Source organism: Pelecanus crispus, chromosome Z (assembly GCF_030463565.1).
Source record: "Pelecanus crispus isolate bPelCri1 chromosome Z, bPelCri1.pri, whole genome shotgun sequence".
Lineage (NCBI taxonomy): Eukaryota > Metazoa > Chordata > Aves > Pelecaniformes > Pelecanidae > Pelecanus > Pelecanus crispus.
In genome coordinates, this window is record NC_134676.1 from 44,288,878 (window position 1) to 44,307,865 (window position 18,988).

An 18,988-nucleotide genomic window follows, 5' to 3' on the forward strand; every position below is an offset into this window, starting at 1 on the left:
TCACATGTTCTTACAGCACAAGACAGAGGATGTGCTGGGGGGAGGCATAACCAGGAAACACACTTAAGCCTTCCATTGCCCCCTGTAGCTATAACCAATGTGTATATCCCCATGGCACAATTCCAAAGTACAAATCATTTATCTAGTGTAAAAGTTAAATTTTTGGCATAGGAATGTTTGGCTAATTGCAAATTCTCCATGCAAAGTTTAGTGCATTAGGAGATGACTGAAAGTGATGTTATTTCATCAGTGATTATAAATTTCATAGAAAACAGGTATCTAGCTATGTTGATGTACTATGATAGAGAGGTGAAGCAATACATACTTTCTGAAAGCACCGTTTGAAAGGAATCCTTACAGTTTGACAACTGTAAACATAAGAAGTTGAATGTCTGCTTAGATGGTCTACAAATGTGTTGCTTGTTAACTACGATTGCAGAAGAACATGAGAATCTACAGAAATTTCAACAGATTGTTTTTATCACTGAATTCCAGACTTTCTCAAGGACAAACCTGTATAGGTGCTCTAAAGATGCTCAGACATATCAACAGGAAACAATGCTATGTTACCAATGCTATGGTAAATGGTCACCATTGTCACCATTACCCAAAAGAATTATTAAAAAGGGATATTACATTTCATTTTTCAGAGGTGAAAAAGAATGAGCAAGTAAGCTAGTACTGTTCTTATTCAGGTTTACTGAAGACAAAGGTTACAGTGAACAGCATTCTTCTCGTACAAAAGTTACCCTACTCTATTTCTTTCAAAAAAGAAAAATGAAGCTGGTTATATGCTAAGAATAAAATAAACATGACATCAAATTGTGAATCCACCCAACACTGATGTTCACTCTCTGATCAGACCGCAACCACAGATCTAGAAAAACCCCATGTAAGTCACATGTAAAACACTGTAAGTAATTAGTACTTGTTACTCTCTTTAGTTGATAAATAACAGGGTAAGTTTGCATTTTCCTGGGTTTGTGTGTGTGTTTTGAATGCCTTTTAATAATCAATAACTCTACAGTTACCCTGCTTAGGAGCGTAGTTACAGCTGAGAGGTGTTGTGCTATTACTACTTGAACATGCAGAAGGTTGAAACCTGGAACTCAGAGAAAAGAGTAAAGATACATGTTCACAGAAAAATGGCAAGGATAAGTGCTCGGTCACACTATAACACAAACGTACAATATTGGATCGTGCTCTTGGCACCAGACTACAACAGACAACAGGCTTAACACTGGAAGTTTGTAAACTCTCTACTGTATTTGCCTTAAAAAAAGTCCTTGCACTACGAGGATGACTCTTGTCAGTCAAAAGCTTGGCACTTCTAGTCTGTCTACTTCCTGTGATAGATTTTGGTTTTCATATAAATAGATAAACAGCACGACGCAGTCTTTATTAAGTTGTCAGCTGCTAATAGTGCAAAATACTTCTTTTTGCCCCATACAATTTGAAAACATTGCATATTTTCAAGCTGCAGTGATAGCAGCTAGATCCTTTGGAAATACAATTTAAGAGAAAACATCATCAACATACCATTATTAGTCACTTCAGAACAACAGATAAAGAAAGATGAAAAGAAGTTGGACTTAGTTATGCATAGCAGCTGAAGCTCTGCATCACTATGAAATAAGGCTGCAAACTCCTCTATCCTTTTTCAACAAATACAACAAAAATACAACAGGTATACTTTTGTTGTCTGACTGGAGTTGGCATGCAATTAAGTGCCCAACAGACAAGCACATTAAGCAAGTACTACCCATGGAATTCTGCTGTTATAATTCACTGCAATACTTCAGTGACAACATGGAATTAATTTACAGAAGTTTATTTGTGAAGTACATTTGTTTCCACAGAACAGAAAAAATGGATAGTAATGAGCTTATAGAGGAAAATGCAAATACATGAGATTATAGATTATTTTTCAGTTAAGTCTAGAAGAGTTGTTAGCATTGCTAACTCAGTAGAACATTTCAACACAGCTATTCATATTACAGCAGGGTCTAATCATCCCACTTCTGCAACACTTAAAGACATATCCAGTGATTCACTGAGACCTACCACCATGCCATGCTTCACACTTTAATACCACACCTACAATTCTGACAGCCAAATTTTACCAAGTACCTAATATTTCAGTTCCAAGACTTTACTCCCCCTCCCTTAAGAAACCAATGGACAGATGTCAAAAGTTTTCAGCTAAGCATAGATGCTTGCTACCCCTTTTACAAGATTTTTTTTTCCTTTAATAGAGAGTTATAATTTGTCTTGTTCTTTTTTATTATAGACATGAACAGTCTTAGAAAATCACAGCATTTACATTCTTGAGCTTGAGGCTGTGCTCAAAGGGGCTTTTTGATCACACAGAAAAAGCATTCAGATATCACAGAGTGTTTTGTAATTCCACAGATCAAACTAGGATCTGAAAAATCATTTCAACCTTTAGAGTGCTTTCAAGAAAGAGTTTGGCAGCCTGAGAAACGTTATGTGCTCCCAACAGTCAGTTGGCCAAAGCCTATCTATCCAAATGCAAGACCATTCCTTTCCTTACGATACAGAGTACAGCAAAAAACTCCAAGAGGAGTAAAAGGAAGCAAAGCATGCTTGTAGCATCTACACAATTCATTAATACCTAAAGTGAGGCCGCAAGTTAAAAAAAGCCCAACAAATGAACATCAGTACTTGGAGTTACTTCCATGCACGTCATGCGTTAGCACTAGTCATACGCTTCTGAGAAGCCTTTCTGTAATGCACCAAGTAACTAACCGTCCATTTTTATGTTAATGAGAAGATCACTGGTAATGGATTTTGAAGTTGCAACATTACTATTGCATCGATACACAGGTGGCACCAATAAATGACCCAGTTTCAAAACATTCTGGTTTGCAAATCACTAGCAGACTATTAGTTCAACTGTCTCTGCAATTGGTTTCAAACTATAAAGCTTGTGAAAAGAGTTCCTACAACCAAAATGACATATTATTCAGATTCATATATCAACAACATAAGCATAACACACCATATCATTTCAAGGCAACATAAAAGCATTTGTTATGGCCAGCAAGTAGTAATTTTTTTGGTGCTCCACTCATCCCTAGGTCATACTCTTCCACAAATCATGTCAGCCTACATGAACAGATTATTTTGGAATTTCATACTGAATCAGTAGATTACACCAAGTTGCTCCTGTTTACAAAACATGCAATGTATTACTTTAGTACGTCCCGTACAGTGATTTGTAAGCACAAAGAACCTCAAGTTCTTGGTAAAGGAGGAGACATATTTAGAAAGTTAAATTGTGACATGACTGAAAAGGTATATTCTTAACTTCAGTTCCCTGAAGTGTACTATTATTTCAGAAACATGAGATCAGTTGATGCCCTGAAGTGCTTCAGTCTCATTTTAGATATGATGTAACAAAGATTGAAGTAATAGAAGTAACACACTCATCTGGTGTTACCCTAACTTGAAATCCCTTTTGTAGCAGTTACTTATATTTACCCACATGTTACAAGTGAAATAGCTTTTGAAATACTTAAGTTTTAAAGCTCTACTGAAAACTGTCCAATATGTATAATAAAAAGAGCTTAACACACATCCACAAGCTTATTTCGTTTGAGCATCAGCAGCTTCCTGGCCTGTGTGCAGCTTTGCACATGTGCACGAGTTGCCACTTAACTAACCAGTGTTCAAGTACCTCTAAGAAGCGAGCAGTACACCACAACTTAGGAACCTCTAGTCTGATGCAAGTAGTACACCCTTAAAACACCTGTGAAATAACCACATAGCTTTAAATGTGAAGCTTTACTATTTCAAGGAAAACATGCTGAAGAGCCCAAAAATATAACTCATTTCCTATTTAACCTCTTTCATCTTCAAATAAACTGCTAATAAAGATGCAGATTTTAGACAACTTTGAAAATAGGGTACTGTCATGCTGAAGCTTCTTCCCACATACAATCTACCTGTTTGTACTACTCAAATACATATTTATGATCATCTACAATCAATATACATTCTTAAACACCTGAAGTATTGACTGACTTCAGTACTTGCTTGTAAACCTGAATTAACACTAAGATACACAATATACATTTATACATAAAAGAACATGTCCATTCTCTACTGGCACTGATGAACCTTTGCACCTTCTCCACATTACATATTGATCTTTGCCTGTTTATACATATACCACAGCAAGCTCAATCTACTTTTCCTTATCAGTGCATTTACAGGAAGTTTTGCACAGGAGACCCTCCCAGCTGGACAAGCTCTCCCCATTTAAATTGCTTTTGGTTTATGCTATCTGACCAAAAGCTATAAAGCTGCATCAAACTGCTCTAAATCCTTAAAATTACTTCAAGTCAAGTCATCGGCTTGTCAATGAGTTTCACAAGTAACTCTGTAGCCAAAAAAGAAAAAAAAAACCCCAACCCCACCAAAATAAACCTAGTTCAGGAATCTACTCGAGAGTTGCAGCACTGGCATACACAGCAGCAATAAACCCATGGCAGGTAGAGGGCCTTGCACCGTTTGAAAAGGGAATATGGTGAATTTACTACTGTGCTTTGGAAAAAATTATGTTTTTGAAGAAGAATGGGGTTTTAAATCATTTTTTAAACTCAGGCTTAAAATGTAAAAGCAACCATGTAACTCTGACTTTAATTTGAGTGTAGGATGCTGACTGATAGTCCATCCTCACTTGCTTTTCTTCCCCCAATTCGCTCCCCCCCCAAAAAAAAAGTTAAAGGAAATTAGTTAAGCTTTAAAGTTACAATTTTTTATCTAACAAACTTTGAAACTTCACGCTCAATCTGCTGTGCATGACTGATGCAACAAAAAAATACGAACATTCTTAGACACCCATCCATATTGGTGACCTTAAATAACCAGTGACCAGTAAATCCTGCGCTCCAATGACGTTTTGGCTTCTAACCGCGATGAGCATTTTTGCCGTAGCTGAATTTAATTAACGCACCTCTCTTCAACACACACAACCCGCGGCAGCGAGCCCTTTTTGTGCCACTGGCGATACCGAACCGGCAGAAGTAGCCACTTTGTGGGGAGAGGCGCCCGTCTTCCCGAGGCAGGCAGGCGGGCAGGGCCCCCCCGGCCCCGGGCTCCCAGCGCCGCGTCGCTCGGCCCCCGCCAGACGCGGGGACGCGCAGCCCGGCACGTCCGCCGCACACGGCAGGCTGGAGGGAACGGCGGCTCCGTGCAGGCGCCTAAGAAGCAGGGCAGCGTGCGGGGAGAGGCCAGGCGGTCAGACCGGGGCAGCCCGGCGAGGGCGGCAGCGGTTAAACCCGCCCCAGCCCTGCGGCCCCGCTGCCGGCCGAGCGCCCCGAGGTGCCGGCCTGCCCCGCGGCCGACACCTGCCGCCCCGCGGCCGGGGCGCCGCTCTCCCGCCGGGGCCCGGCGAGGCCCGCAGGGAAGGAGCCGCTACAGGAGGCACGGCCCCCGGCCCCGGGTGGACGCCACAGGCCCGCGGCCGCCCGCTTCCCACCGCGGGCAGGGCAGGGCAGGGGAGGGCGGCGCGGAGCCCCGACCGCCGCGAGAGAGGCAGCAGGTGGGAGCGGGGAGCAGCAGCGGCGGCGGAGCGGGCGGGCGGGCGCCCCCCGCGGGACACTCACTCCGGTGGCGGCGGCCAGGAGAGGAGCGGAGCGGAGCGGAGCGGAGGAGGAGGAGGAGGAGAGCGGCCGCGCCGCTGCCCCTGGCCCTGGGCGGGCGGGTTAACGGGCCGGCGGGGCGGGGCGGGGCGGGCGCTGCAGCCGCAGCCGTAGCCGTATCGCGCGCCGCCGGCCCGCCGGTTTGTTTAACGTCCCTCGCCCGCTGGTTGGCTGGGCGCCGGGGCGCGCGCTGCGCTCCGGGCGCTGCGTCAGAGCGGCGTTACGCCTGCAGCCCGGCCGCCGGCGCCGCCGGCCCGTACGGGCTCCTGCCGGGATCAAAATAACTGCGGGGCGGGCCCGGGGCGGTCGCTGGGCCGGCGCTGGAGCCTCGGCGTCCCCCCGCGGCGGAGCTGCTCTGCGGCTGTCGGTGCGCTGCCGCCCGCCCCCCGGCAAGGCCTTGAGCCTCCCCCCCGTGAGCCCCTCAGCCCGCAGCGCAGCCCGCCTGTGGCCACTGCGGTCACTCGAGATCCTGCGGCGGAGCGCCGGCCGGCCGGCTCGCCGTGGGGGGAGAGCAGCAGTGCTGGCCGTGTGCACTACTGAGGGTTTTTAACCAGGGGCGAGTTGCAGCACTGTACTTTGTAACCGCGGCATCCGGTCAGTCTGGCCAACACACACACACACACACCCCCCCACCCTTCCCCTTTGCTCATTTGCATTGTTCCTTTCGGCCAGTGCGCTGCCCGTGTGTTGTATGATTACCCGTCATAGCATAAATAAGCTAGGTTAACGAGGTTACCGCATGCAGTCTAACAAAAGTTTGCTGTATTGTGCTTAGTGTTCGCTGTTAAGTAAAAAAATTGCATAATACTAGAAATGCCTAAAACGCGCGTTTGTTGAAGTGATGCCCTGCAAATAGTTTTTCTTACAAAGTATTTTCAGATTCATTGGAAGCCCTGCATAGAACAGTCCGCCCACTCAGCACACTGATCCTGAAAATCAGAAGTGATGCACTGTTTATTGGCCGGGCAAGGAAAGTACATTCAAGCTGGAACCTTCAGATCAGTCAGATTGAAAATTGCTTTGCCAGGATAAAAGGTCCCTCACTGCACACACATAGCTGGAGTTTCAATACCTGTTAAATCTCACCTTTAAGTTAGTAAAAACAAAACTTCGTTTCCGTATAGATGGGGTAAAACTTCCATTAACTTAGTGAAAGCCAGATTTGCTTCTCAAAGGTGATGCAATATTTACATAAATCAGAGAACTTGTGCAAACTACTGGCATGGGGTAACTCGACGGTCAATGTGCACTACTAAGCAAAGAGTAATGGAAAGGGCAAGAGTCTATTATAGAAATGTATAGAACATCAATCACAGTGTTCATATGATCAGATCATAAGTAAAGTTAGTTTATATTCACAATTACTAGCTAGCCAACAGAACAGATGATACGCATGGCTTTTTTTGTAGTTAGTTTTAGCAGGACATAGCAGAAGAAATAGCTGTTAATAAGTGAAATAATGGCATGGTGGGCCACTGCAAATTAGCTCCGTATTGTTTTTACCCCTGTACTGCACATCAGCTAAATGTCAATGAAGGCCGCGAACGCCAGTGAATAACATCAAGGAAGTAAAACAGAGTCATAATAATACCCTATCAGATAAAGTCTTGGTTTTAATTAGCAGAAATAAGAGGAGCTACATATTGTCTGAAAGAGGTATAACATTTTATTTGTTAGCTCTATTAGAGCTACATAAATCAGAAGGTAAATCACCGTTTTTCTCTTCCCTGCATGGCTGCCTTACTGGCCTCTCCCATTCTTTTGCTTATGTTATGTCCGTCTCATGGTCAACAATTCTTCCACTTCTCCAGAGATCACAAATATATCTACCTGATGTATTTATCTACCTTAGCACTAGGTGACATCGTAGTCACGTCTTGAAATGGGTGTGTGTGGCACACAGAATCTAATGTTTGAACGGCTACTTAATCTGCAGTGTCACAGCTACGGAAACCTCCAGAGCACCAGCTGACACCTACTAGTGATTGAGTTGTACTTTCCTATATTTTCCTTTGCTTATTTTTCATCCATAAAGAACAGGTTTTTCATTTGTGGAAACTTCAGAAGAAGAGGAATTCATGTTTATTTATAGGGTACCATGAGGCATATGATAATGCACAGTATTGAGAAGAAACGCCTTCAACAATTCCTTCACTTAATATGGAGATTTAGTAAATAAGTACACATTTCAAACTGTATTTACTTCTTTCTGTTTATTGCTTTTGACTAGAAACATTAAAGGAACGATATATATGCTGATACTAAACTTAACATTAGTTAAGACTCAGTACTTCCATAACAGTAAAACCAATCAAGCCCAATTCAAAAACAATCAAAACAGACCCCAATCCTTATCTCACAATTCAGCTGAACAATAGGTAATAATTAGGTATAATTGTGTAAGATACAATCATTTGACAAGTTAACTGGTTTATCTATCTGATTAGAATGAAATATTTTGCAGTCTACTCAGAAAATTTTAAAATGTGCCGCAAGACAATAGGTCTGTTTATCATGCTGTAATAGCATCTTCATAATGTGGACAGATTTGAACTGTGCTTGCAGCATGGAGAAATGCAGTTCTTTTATACCTACAGCCACACATGCTATACACAAGACCTGACCTAGACAACAGCAGAAAGCAAAAATACCTTTCCTAAGTATACCTAGTAATCTAAGACAACATTTTCAAACATGACTGGCTGAAGTCCACCACTAAAATAAAACTAACCTTACTTTCAGTACTGCCCCTCTTTGTGTAGGAGAGTGTTACGATTAGAAGTGTTAAACTTATTTAAATGCGGACATTCTGGTCTCTGCCTTCCAGTCCGTGCAGCTCTTAAGCATATGCTTCTCAGTGACCACTGTTCTCTTACAAAAAATATTTGCTTTTCATCCTGAATGCATTACCAACAACAGTATAGCAGTAAACTGAAGGATATGTGTAGTCCTTGCTCTGAAGCAGATATGGAACCCAGAAGAATAATTTGTCTGTGAAAGGACATAACTAATTAGTATAAATAAAATAATATACTGGTCCATCTGGCTTACCTAGAGGATGGTGAATTTGGTCCTCTGTTTTTTTTCCATTTTAGTAGTACAGAAATAAATATCATACTTTGAGTTGCTAAGTGCAATTCTTTAAAAGCCCAACAAATAAAACCAGAAAGTGAAATAAGCAATTCTCTTAATTTCATAAATAAGCCATAAAGAAGAAGAAGAAAAAAAAAAACCCTAAGTACTTTTATGTTCCTTTTCAGGAAGAAATTTATCTTTAGATACCAACTTTCATCTCAAACATGGCTCTTATAAAATGTTTTTAGATAAAAAAGCGTATAGAAGCCAGTCATTATCAATACGAGGTGACAGTCTGGAAACTAAATTTTCTAGCTATATATCCAAATGTATTAAATAGTTTGTTACTGTTTCTGACCCAAGAAAGTGAAGTACAATATTGTTCTAGGAAACCTAACTTATACGAGTACAGTGCACTTCACAGTGCAATTCTTGAAAAACATATTTTTTGAAGTTACTGCAAAAAACCCAGCCAATATAAATAATTTCTTCAATGTTAAAAGGCCTTTGAATGAAAGTTCTTACATACTGTCTTAATTAAAATCCATTAATTAAAATCAGATTCACTGACACTGCATGAGCATAACACCTAACAACTTGCTAGTGAGCAATAAGAACTAAGGAACACTTGCTCATTTATCCATGGTTGGTACTTAACAAAACCATGAACAAAGAAATCTAATACAGTTGCTTCAGTAGCAACAGCCATTAAAAATGCAATGAAAAGTAATTACATCTTAGTGACACTAGACTTCTTGTCCATTTCGATGGAATCTGGAACAATAAAACTGACACCAACTCCAAGGCCTGAGCATCTCGAAGATAATTCAGAGGGAGGAATATGACGTAGCTCTCGGCGAGGCAGCTTTACTTGAGTTACGCCTTGAAACTGTATTACGGTTTCTCTTCTCTGGATGACAGGTGGTTGCTGAGGATGAGATTTTGAAGGCTGAGCTTCATCTGTTCCTGTTTTGTCATCAGTAGTGCTTGACAAACATTCTTTCTTGCACCCAAATTCTGAAACATCTTCTCCAAGCTTGTATGAATTCTGCTGTGCTCTTGAACAGCTTGTTCTGTCTGTTTCTTTTATCTTCCCTGGTCGACTGTTGGTTTCATGGTTAAGTGTCAGCTTGAATTCTTCAGAAGCAACTTCTGCTTCATCTTGACTGGATGCCTTGTCACCAGCACTGTTACCTAAAATGAAATGTATCAGGACGTAAATAGCTAAAAGTTACAAATCTTCTGAGTATCTGCCATCAAGAAATATTAGTTAGTCAATACGGTTTTACAGCATCAGTAACTTGTGGTGTGAACGTGGTAAAAAATTATCAGCACCTCACGTTTTGTCCTTTGTGTTAAAAGGTTTGTCATTTACAAAAACATCAAAGGTATTAGCCATTATTTTCCTCTGACTAGGTGCTGGTAATACAAGCTTCACCATTCTAACCTGTATCCTAGTAGGCAGTCTTAAAACAACTGAACCATGACAGTCAAATACAAAATTATTCATATATTCAAAAGCAGTCAGCAATAACACTAGGACAACACACAAAACACATTCTGCAAATTTGACTGTAATGTACACACAGGGCTTTTATTTTTTTTAAAGCTCAGCACAGATTATAAAGTGTTTTTACTACATTGTATTGCAGCATGCCTCAAAATGCATTCAGAAGCAAAATAACTAAATAGAGTATTTCTCACAAAACTTAGAAACATATGTATTTGAAAAAGCTGGAAATTCACAGGGATCTTCTCCCTTCTTCTTCTTGCTACGATTTGGCTAGGATGAGTGTTTCCCCACATGGCTACATGTCCTAAACTACAAGCTTTTTTGTATACTAGACATGGAATAGTCTTTCCCATGCTCATTTATAATCCAACCTCTAGAATATTCATGTTCACAGTTTGACAGTGTACTTTATAGTAATGAATATGTTGGCTCATTATCCTGCCTAGAGGGCAAGGGCTGAGGCTTAATTCATTGCAGGAGCAGCAGGTATGTGATCAGCATCTATGTGTTAGGAAGGCATGGCACTGCCCGAGTGAAAAGAAACAGAAGCATCTGCTTGGAGGAAGAACCAGTCATGCTGAGCCTTAAGAAGAAACACAGGGCCAAGAAGGCAGTATTGTGCATGTGAGGTATTGGTGGTGGCATCAAGAGGTGTGAGACAAGCAAAACAGTGACAGAAATTGAACCTTCTTTTCTCCTCCACCTGAACAGCTCTATTGTAGGTTTGGATTCTGGCAAATAGGGCAGTGGAACAATTAAAAACTTACAGTAGCAGTTGGTTGTTGGTTTGTTTTTTGGGTTTTTGTGTCAAAGCACAGAATCACATTGGAAAGATCTTTTTTTTTTTTTCCTTACAAGTGTATAAAATCCTCTCTTTTAGCCTTAGCAAGTAAGTAACTAAAGTAAGTTAGTAACTGAAACTATGGAATTCTTCACTGACAATCTTCTGGTAAGTAACTTTTATGAAATCAAGTGCTGGGAACAGCCTATCTGAAAGCATGGCGTATGACAAAGCTGTTAGTTACATCATTCAGACCATTTCAGATAGTAAAATTCCTTTTTCTTAACCACAACAGTTTCAGCTTATAGATGCTGAAATTATGTTAGAATGCAGAGAAAATAGAACAAGAAGTTAAACCAGTGGTATACCACTGCTACAGCTACAAACCAATGTTGTCTCTCCTTTGAAACTGGGAGAGAGGTGTAATATATTCCTGGAGAACAGTTAGTTCAGTAAAAATACGATTTTTATGTCTATCTGATATACTTCTGTGTGTTCCCTGCCCTTCAAATGGTCTATTGACAATTGCATAAATATTTTAAGATAATGTACTTACATTTAGTGGATGTCAATAATTGATGGGATGACTCTCCAAAGAGGCCCTTCAATTTCTTCTTCAGCTCTCTGCTGGTTTTCTTATAGAAAAATAAGTCTTTTTCCAGTTGCTGAACTTTTACTTCGTACCCTTTCAAGGTTTCTGCAATACCTTCACTATCTTGTTCTAGGACAAGTAAAACTAGTTTAAGAACCAAATGTCTCTGTGCCAAAAATCAAGATGCACAACTAGACAGAATATGTCTTGTATCTTGCTGACACTTTGCTTGCGGTGTGTACATTTTGACTAGTATGACACAGGATCAAAAAGGCCACGCCAACCCCACTTGTCAGTTTTAGTAGGTATTTAGAAGATCAAGATCAGCAGGACAGGTATCTTTCAACTTTCCAGTATCAGCAAATTTGGTATGCAAATACAATTCTGATACTGCTTTAAAAAAATATTCAATTTTCTGTTCATACAGACATGTATGTGTCTGTTCCTCAGCATCCTACACAACATCAGAATTAGACAGCCAAAATATATCTCTGAACCTTATTCTTTTTTTTTCAGCTGAAATACAGTATTTCTCAGTAGTGACTGAAGATAATACTTGCTGTACGATCCCCCCCCCAAGAAGCAAGTACCTTTGAAATGATGCAGTATTAACTGTAGTTTTTTCTCATGTTCTTTGTGTTGTAGGGTCAGCTGCCTGTCACACTGCAACTTGACGTGTTCAAGTGCAGATTCTAATTCACGTATTACGTTTTCCTGGTCTATGACCTTCATTTGCTGTTCTTCAATCTGCACTTGTAATTGACGTTCCGACTTACGTAGGCCAACAATCTAAGAAAGAAATACACTTCTTTTGATTTATCAAACCATTTTCATAAAAGCTTTTACCCTTCTGCTTAATAGATTAAAGCATGCAAAAGCAATGGTCTCTATAAGCCATAAACTTATGTTGGAAATAGACTTGCCTGCTGCTACAAGTTCACGCTTTAGAAATGAGCTCTGTACATTTTGATCACATGACTAGTAGATTTTTTTAATACCCTGTGCAGAATTTAAAGTGAAACAACAGTGATTTCCAGGTGCTGGAAAACTTACAACTTGCATCCCACAGACGACTTGGTCACAAAATCACCCAAGTTTCACCCAAGGTCACAAAGACACACCATGTCCTCATGCATTTCATTTTTATGTTTCCAGATGTCAGTATGATTCTTCAGTATTTGGCTCTACACATTGCAGGCAGTGTATGCAAAAAGAGTTTATACTGGATTTATTAAAAAATAGGAATACTAGCCTGAGCTTTATGAGGCCTGCAGTTGGGAAGAATTTCAATATGACACCAGTATTTAAATACGTTGCTGCTCCAAAAGTTAGCAATACAGAGCACTGGAAAGAAGCAAGGAAATTTTCAGACTTGCAGCACCTTTTAAGCTAATGACCCCAAAACAAGATATACGAAGTTAACAGGCAAGTGTCCTAGTTAGGTTAATCTAAAAATTAAAAATATCTGAATAGCAGATGTATGTAACCTGAAAAGATTTTCACCAAAAGCTTGTTAAATCTGTTTTTATTTCTTGACACCATTTAATTTCATTATCTAGAATAGTAACAGAAAATAGGATAAAATATTATTGATTAGCCAAAACAAACCTTGTTGAAATATTTTAAGAGGATAGCTCTGAGCTCTGCAGCAGACAAGGAAATTAGTTTTCCTACTATATTGTTCTCGCTCTGTGAAAGAATCTGAGGAGATGACCTAAGCAAGTGCTGGCGATTCTGAATACTTTCATTCTTGTAATCAATAGCAGCCTCCAGGGCTTCAATTCCTTCTTCCAGCTGGAAAAGTACATGTTCTTCCTACAGAAAAAAATGAGTGAGATATTAAAAAAAAAAAGTGCAGAATTAATCTTTCTATACATAAGACACTCTTGAGCTTCATTCTCAAGAGTGAAACTACACTTAAGGGCAAGACAAACTAGTAGTAGCATAGAGAATGGAATGGGAAAAATAAGACGTAGAATACAAATCTAGAACATTTGTCGTCTTCTGCTATAGTACCCCTTCCATGATACAGAGGTTGATCAAATGGTTCATCACAAAAACCGAAGTCAGGTTTCCCTTTCTATCCTTCCCTCATCCTCCCCACAGTTTGACTTCTACTATTATTTTTTTGCTTGTGCTAGTTTTCTGTCGGATTAATGAACAAATCAGCTGACCATAACTTGTGTAGGGATATGGCAGAAATGCATGGCCTGAAGCAGTGCAGAAGATTTTGAAGAGTAAGGCAAGTAGGGTTCTCTGTGGCACATTATCGCCTCAGCCACATGCCCATACTGCTTCTCCAGACCTAAAAATAATCTGTGCTTTTTATATGAATTTATTATATCTTCAGTGTAATTATACTGATCAACTCAAGTGTGGACCATCCAGGTAATACAAGTTATTTTCGCTGTAAAAATATGGAGGCCTTCAGGTGAAGTTTGCTTTTTCACAAAATCCTATGAAAAAAATCAAGGGACATCACTATGCGAGTACATTGCCTTGTTCTATGCCCTGACATTAAAGTATCTGCATATGATAAACTGATGAACTTCTAGTTCTCTTATTTCTGATTATATGATCCTTAGGCCAGTGGAATTTGTCAAGGCACTAGCTGAATCAAGTCCCTCTGAACTATGTTCACTGGTATATAAGTAGTGCTATCATAGCAGTATTTCAACATTGCTATTTACATAAGTACCCAACCTCACTTCCTTGGTTCTAGCTTATCTAACATTTGGAGATATTTTAGGTTCTGACTGGAATGCTTTATTATACAACACTACCTAAAACCTATATTTATCTCAGAGGTGCTTACTTACTTCAGTTGACAACACTTTACCATCTTTCAGTTTCTCATCCACACTATTTCTTCTTCTGAGCAGCTGATCCCTTTCCATCTGGAGAACCTGAATTTTTTCCAAAATGTCTGTCTTCTCTTCAGTGGTGCTGCCCTGAAGCTGCATGCCTTTATCACACAGTTCCTGATCCAGCATACTTAATCGAGTAGTCAATTTCATACTATCTTCGTTTAAAGCCTAAAAAAACCACAGCAACCATAGATATAAAACTGAGATACTCCTTCCATTAAGAAAAATGTAGGTGAGACTGTCACATTTTGCAGTGAAAGACTTGCCTGCTTCTTGCAATGGGACCCCATTTATTTTGAGTAGACAGCTACCATAAAATTTCCCATTTACTTAAAAGATGAAAGAAAACAAAACCACTCAATGTGTCGTTTTCCACATACTAAAAATTGAAGGGGCTAGTCATTAAAAGTGACAATGATACTTCAATTTCTATTCACTTTTGCTACTGAAAAATAAATAATGCAAAATGTTTTCCTGTCATGTTCTCTTGTTTGCAAAAGGACTGAGTAATTTTTAGATATCGTATAATTAATATGCTCTGCAATAACAGAACTCCACAGTTTAGATTTTTTTGTTTTGTTTTGTTGTTGAAATTTTGGGGAGAAAAAGTGAATAAAAAATATTACTCTGTTATTTACATTTTAAATGTTGATTTGCTCAAGCCACACAATAACTTCATGGCAGTGGTAGAGACCCAGGTCCCATGGCTTTAGCCTCTTCTGCTGTCTATCTGTCCCTCCCCCCCACGCCCAAGTCTTTCAGTCAGCACTATAACTGTGGTGAGTTTCATGTTTTTTCTTAAATCACCTGGCTAGATCTTAGTTTCTTGATTTCCAGGTGGCTTTTCTCTTGCAGTAGTGCTTCCTTTTTGGCTACAATGGCTTCTCTTTTCTTTACATCTTCTTCTAGTTCTGCTAACTGTTGGTGCTGTCGGAGAATTCTTTCCATTTCTTCATCCAGCCATTTCTTTTGCTCTTCTAATTTCTAAAGTTTAAATAGAGATCCAGACAGCACTAACCAGGACTTTTTGGGGCCAAATTTTATGATTATATTTTTCTTTATTTACAATAACTGATAAAACTGTAGAAGAAATTGACATTTCTAATGCTAACATTAATTCTGAACAGAATCTTGACTCAGAATAGTACAGAAATTGGACTGACTTAAAAAGAGGCTCAGCAATGTTACATTGCTACGTCTTGTATCAACAAATTTGTATCAGACGCCTTTAACGAAATGTATTCTTTTTCTAAGAACAGTTCTGTAAATAGATGTCTTCTATATAATCACAGCAACCAGGTTTGGAAGGTACCACAAGAATTCAGCTAGTCCATCCTCACTGCATTATAGTTGCCCAAGACCAGCTATTCGTGGAAAAACATTAAGTGACAAGAAATTATGATGTTGACAGAAAAAAAGACAGTAAATGAGAGCTCTGATCCTGCTAGCACAGTCCATTATAAATCTATTCTTAAGCCACAGTTTATCAGTGGATATATTCCTGGTAAGGCTAAAAAGTTGCCTTTATTTAAATTTTAAAATTTCTTTTCACCTTTAAAGACTTTGGGTAACTCATGAAACTCTCATGTTCCAATGACCACATCTGAAATAATGTAGGTGGCACTGGTGCATAGGACACCTACTTTTCTAACCTTGTTAGGAACAACCCAAACCATAGACCTCTGTCATTTATATCAGAGAGCTCATCAGCATCACCCTCAAACCTACCAGACAACCAAACCTGTTGAATTCTCAGGTGTCTGACTCAGCATCTTTGACAAATCATAGAAAGAAAAGATGTTAGTGCTTCTTTCCTTCATTCAAAAAGAGTAAAAGAGCTGCTAGACTATACTCCCAATTTTGCTACAGCAAAAAAGCACACAAAACTATGATGGAATTTTCTTCTTCCAAACACTTTCAAAGATGTCTACAGATTAAGAAAAAAATGTTTTTTCCAGGGCCCACACAGATTCAGAACAGATTAGCTACCTGTAGCTTCTGTGAAGTTCCCACTGAGTTATGTTTCTTCTTTTTAAATGCAGCAATTTCTTTATCCTTAAGTTTAAGGATCTTCTGTTGTTGCTCCATCTTCAGTTGAAGTTCCTATAAACAAACAAAAACCCCCACTCTTCCTGCCTCAGTCTGTTTTTAAAATGCTTTTAATGTCAGAGTCCACACAAGTATATAACCTGAAATACTGACCCTAAATTTACATATAAAATTGCAATTCAGGGCTAGATGTCATGTGATAAAACAAACAAACAAACAAAAGCTGAAGAGAAAGGCAAACTGAAGATTTCTGTGAAAATGTTTATAGACAATCTCTTCAGTGCATTTGTCAAGAAAGTCATTATTTAAAACTATGGAAAGCCTGGCAGTATAGTTTACTGTCTTTGGGGAAGCAGAGCCAAAATTGGCTCATCTCATTCTTTGTCATAAAGAAATAGGAAGAATCCTACTTTAATTTGTTGCTGGTCCTGCTGAATCTCTGCTTCTAGCTGCTTCTTTTTTTCGCTCTCTTCACACAGTCTCTTCTGTAGCTGGGTGTGCTGATACTTCATCTGAGCCACGTTCTGCTCAAGTTCTGTTGCTTGTCTCTCACTTTGGTTTGATAACAAAGCCAGATTCTTAGTGTCTTGCTGCTTCTTCTGTAAGGCCTGAATGTTTATGGCAAATTTCAGCTTAATAGCAGGAAAACTTAAAACAAAAATATGACTCAGCTTCATTCTTTATTTAACTGAATTCTTAGAGTCAGCAAGACTTACTAACTTCTGCCCAAACAATCACTTGTTATTTCTCTGGTTTCTGAGCTATCTGCTGAAGTCAGCACAGGCAGAATTAATCTCAAGCAACATGAAAAGGTAAAGATACACTTCATGCCTGGCAATACAACGGAAGTAGTAAAATCTAACAGAAATCACAGCTCTGGAAAATATGCAGAGACATAATGGTGCCAGAATGCTGGTCCTGAGCACAAGTCAATAAGCCAGCTACCTCCTGTACGGTGCTTGTCTGACCCACCATTCTAGGACCAGGAGGCACAGAGCACCTAAGTTGGCCCTACACAGAATTTAAACCTTGGTACAGCAGAACTTAAAAGTAGAATGTCAGTGCCAAGCAAGTATGGCTGTATTGGGCCTGGTCTTGCAAACCATCATAGTGATTTGCTTAGAACTAGAATTTATATAGTATTTTCATAAAACATAGATTTTTTTATGGCAGGTAATAAACTTGTAATAGTCTCCGCGTGTAGGTTCTTTTATGGTACTACACACAATGGTGTATGAGTATCTCATATCACCTAGTTTTTTCTTGGTTTCTTATGTACCAAGAAAATATTGTATGCATCTAACCACATATATGTTAAATAGCATTCTGAGTGTAATAGTATTAAGTCTCTCATTAGCTACTTCAATCCAACCAGCTTCCAATGTGTAAAACTGGTGAGAGTTTTACAAGCAGAGTGTTAAGGTTCAAAGGTCATAGCAAGACAGAGATTTGCATATCTTAATGGTCAGATCAGAAATACCTGCACTTTCAACTTAGCTGCATCCATCTTCTTCCGGAACTCTTTTTGTAACTTGGCTTTCTCAGGAATGTCTCTCAGCTCCTTACTCTCCAGCTCCTGAAGCCACTTTTGTGTTTCAGCCAGTTCCATTTTGGCCTGTTCAGATTCTTGCTCCAGTTTAGTTATCTTCAAAGAATATTGCCTGCTGACAGACTGAGCATCCTTACCTTTAAGACACCATATCCAAATAGTTTAAAAACAGCAGGATAATCGGTTGAAATTTAATACTTAATTCTGTAGTTGAATCACTACTTACTTCATTGTGGCTAAACCAATAATTTCTGAGACATTTTCCAACCCTAAAGGAACATGCAGTTCCTTTCTAACTCTGAAACAGAGATAAAGGAAGGAGTCTTAAATCTGAATTCTTCATGAGTCACCTGATGTCACCAAGTAAAGTGCCATCTGAGTGCCAAATAAAGAGAAATTCTTCTGCCTACTGTAGTCTTTGCCAAAATGGCTCTCCTGTATTTCATAAATTTTGCTTTTTCCAGAAGAATACGCCATTTATTTCTCAGCTTTCAGCTTAATAATCAGTAAACAACTTTGGATTGTGTTTCTACGCTCTGACTTGCCCTGTTTGGGCAATCTTTCCCGAAGTAGTATTTTTGGGGGCACAGAATCTTTCTCAGTGGCAAAAGACAACCTCAAGAGAAGGTATGCACGGGAGAGAGTGTGATTGAAGGTGTTGAGCAGAGATCCTTACTGTCATCATAAGGCTAGTTTCTAGCAGGTATATATGTACCAGGACAGATGTGTAAGGGATGTAGGCTAACAGGGACACTGACCTTTTCCCTCATCCACTTCTGACTCCTGCTTCTCTACAGCAGTGCTGGGAATGCTTACATTCCCAGCACAGTGATGTATCTTCTCTCCTATCCCAGACACCATGTGACAAATACATGTCCACGAAGAGATCAGTA

The 18,988-nt window shown here is 39.7% G+C and overlaps 1 protein-coding gene across 2 annotated transcripts in view; it reads right to left on the reverse strand.

Moving 5' to 3' along the window:
- Positions 1-7,930: 7,930 nt before the first annotated feature.
- The window catches only part of KIF27 (kinesin family member 27), a 31,635-nt gene continuing 20,577 nt past the window's right edge, over positions 7,931-18,988 (reverse strand). Inside the window, exons 9-18 of one of the 2 annotated variants that reach the window (XM_075726203.1) lie at positions 18,027-18,232; positions 16,957-17,154; positions 16,487-16,600; positions 15,305-15,481; positions 14,450-14,665; positions 13,239-13,445; positions 12,221-12,419; positions 11,595-11,759; positions 9,479-9,938; positions 7,931-8,660 (exon numbers count right to left, since the gene is read on the reverse strand). In XM_075726203.1, coding sequence (XP_075582318.1) covers positions 8,576-8,660; positions 9,479-9,938; positions 11,595-11,759; positions 12,221-12,419; positions 13,239-13,445; positions 14,450-14,665; positions 15,305-15,481; positions 16,487-16,600; positions 16,957-17,154; positions 18,027-18,232 — 2,027 coding nt within the window. In that variant the 3' untranslated portion in view covers positions 7,931-8,575. Of the gene's footprint in view, positions 8,876-9,478; positions 9,939-11,594; positions 11,760-12,220; positions 12,420-13,238; positions 13,446-14,449; positions 14,666-15,304; positions 15,482-16,486; positions 16,601-16,956; positions 17,155-18,026; positions 18,233-18,988 lie in introns of both variants that reach the window. The other variant, XM_075726204.1, reaches the window with a different exon arrangement.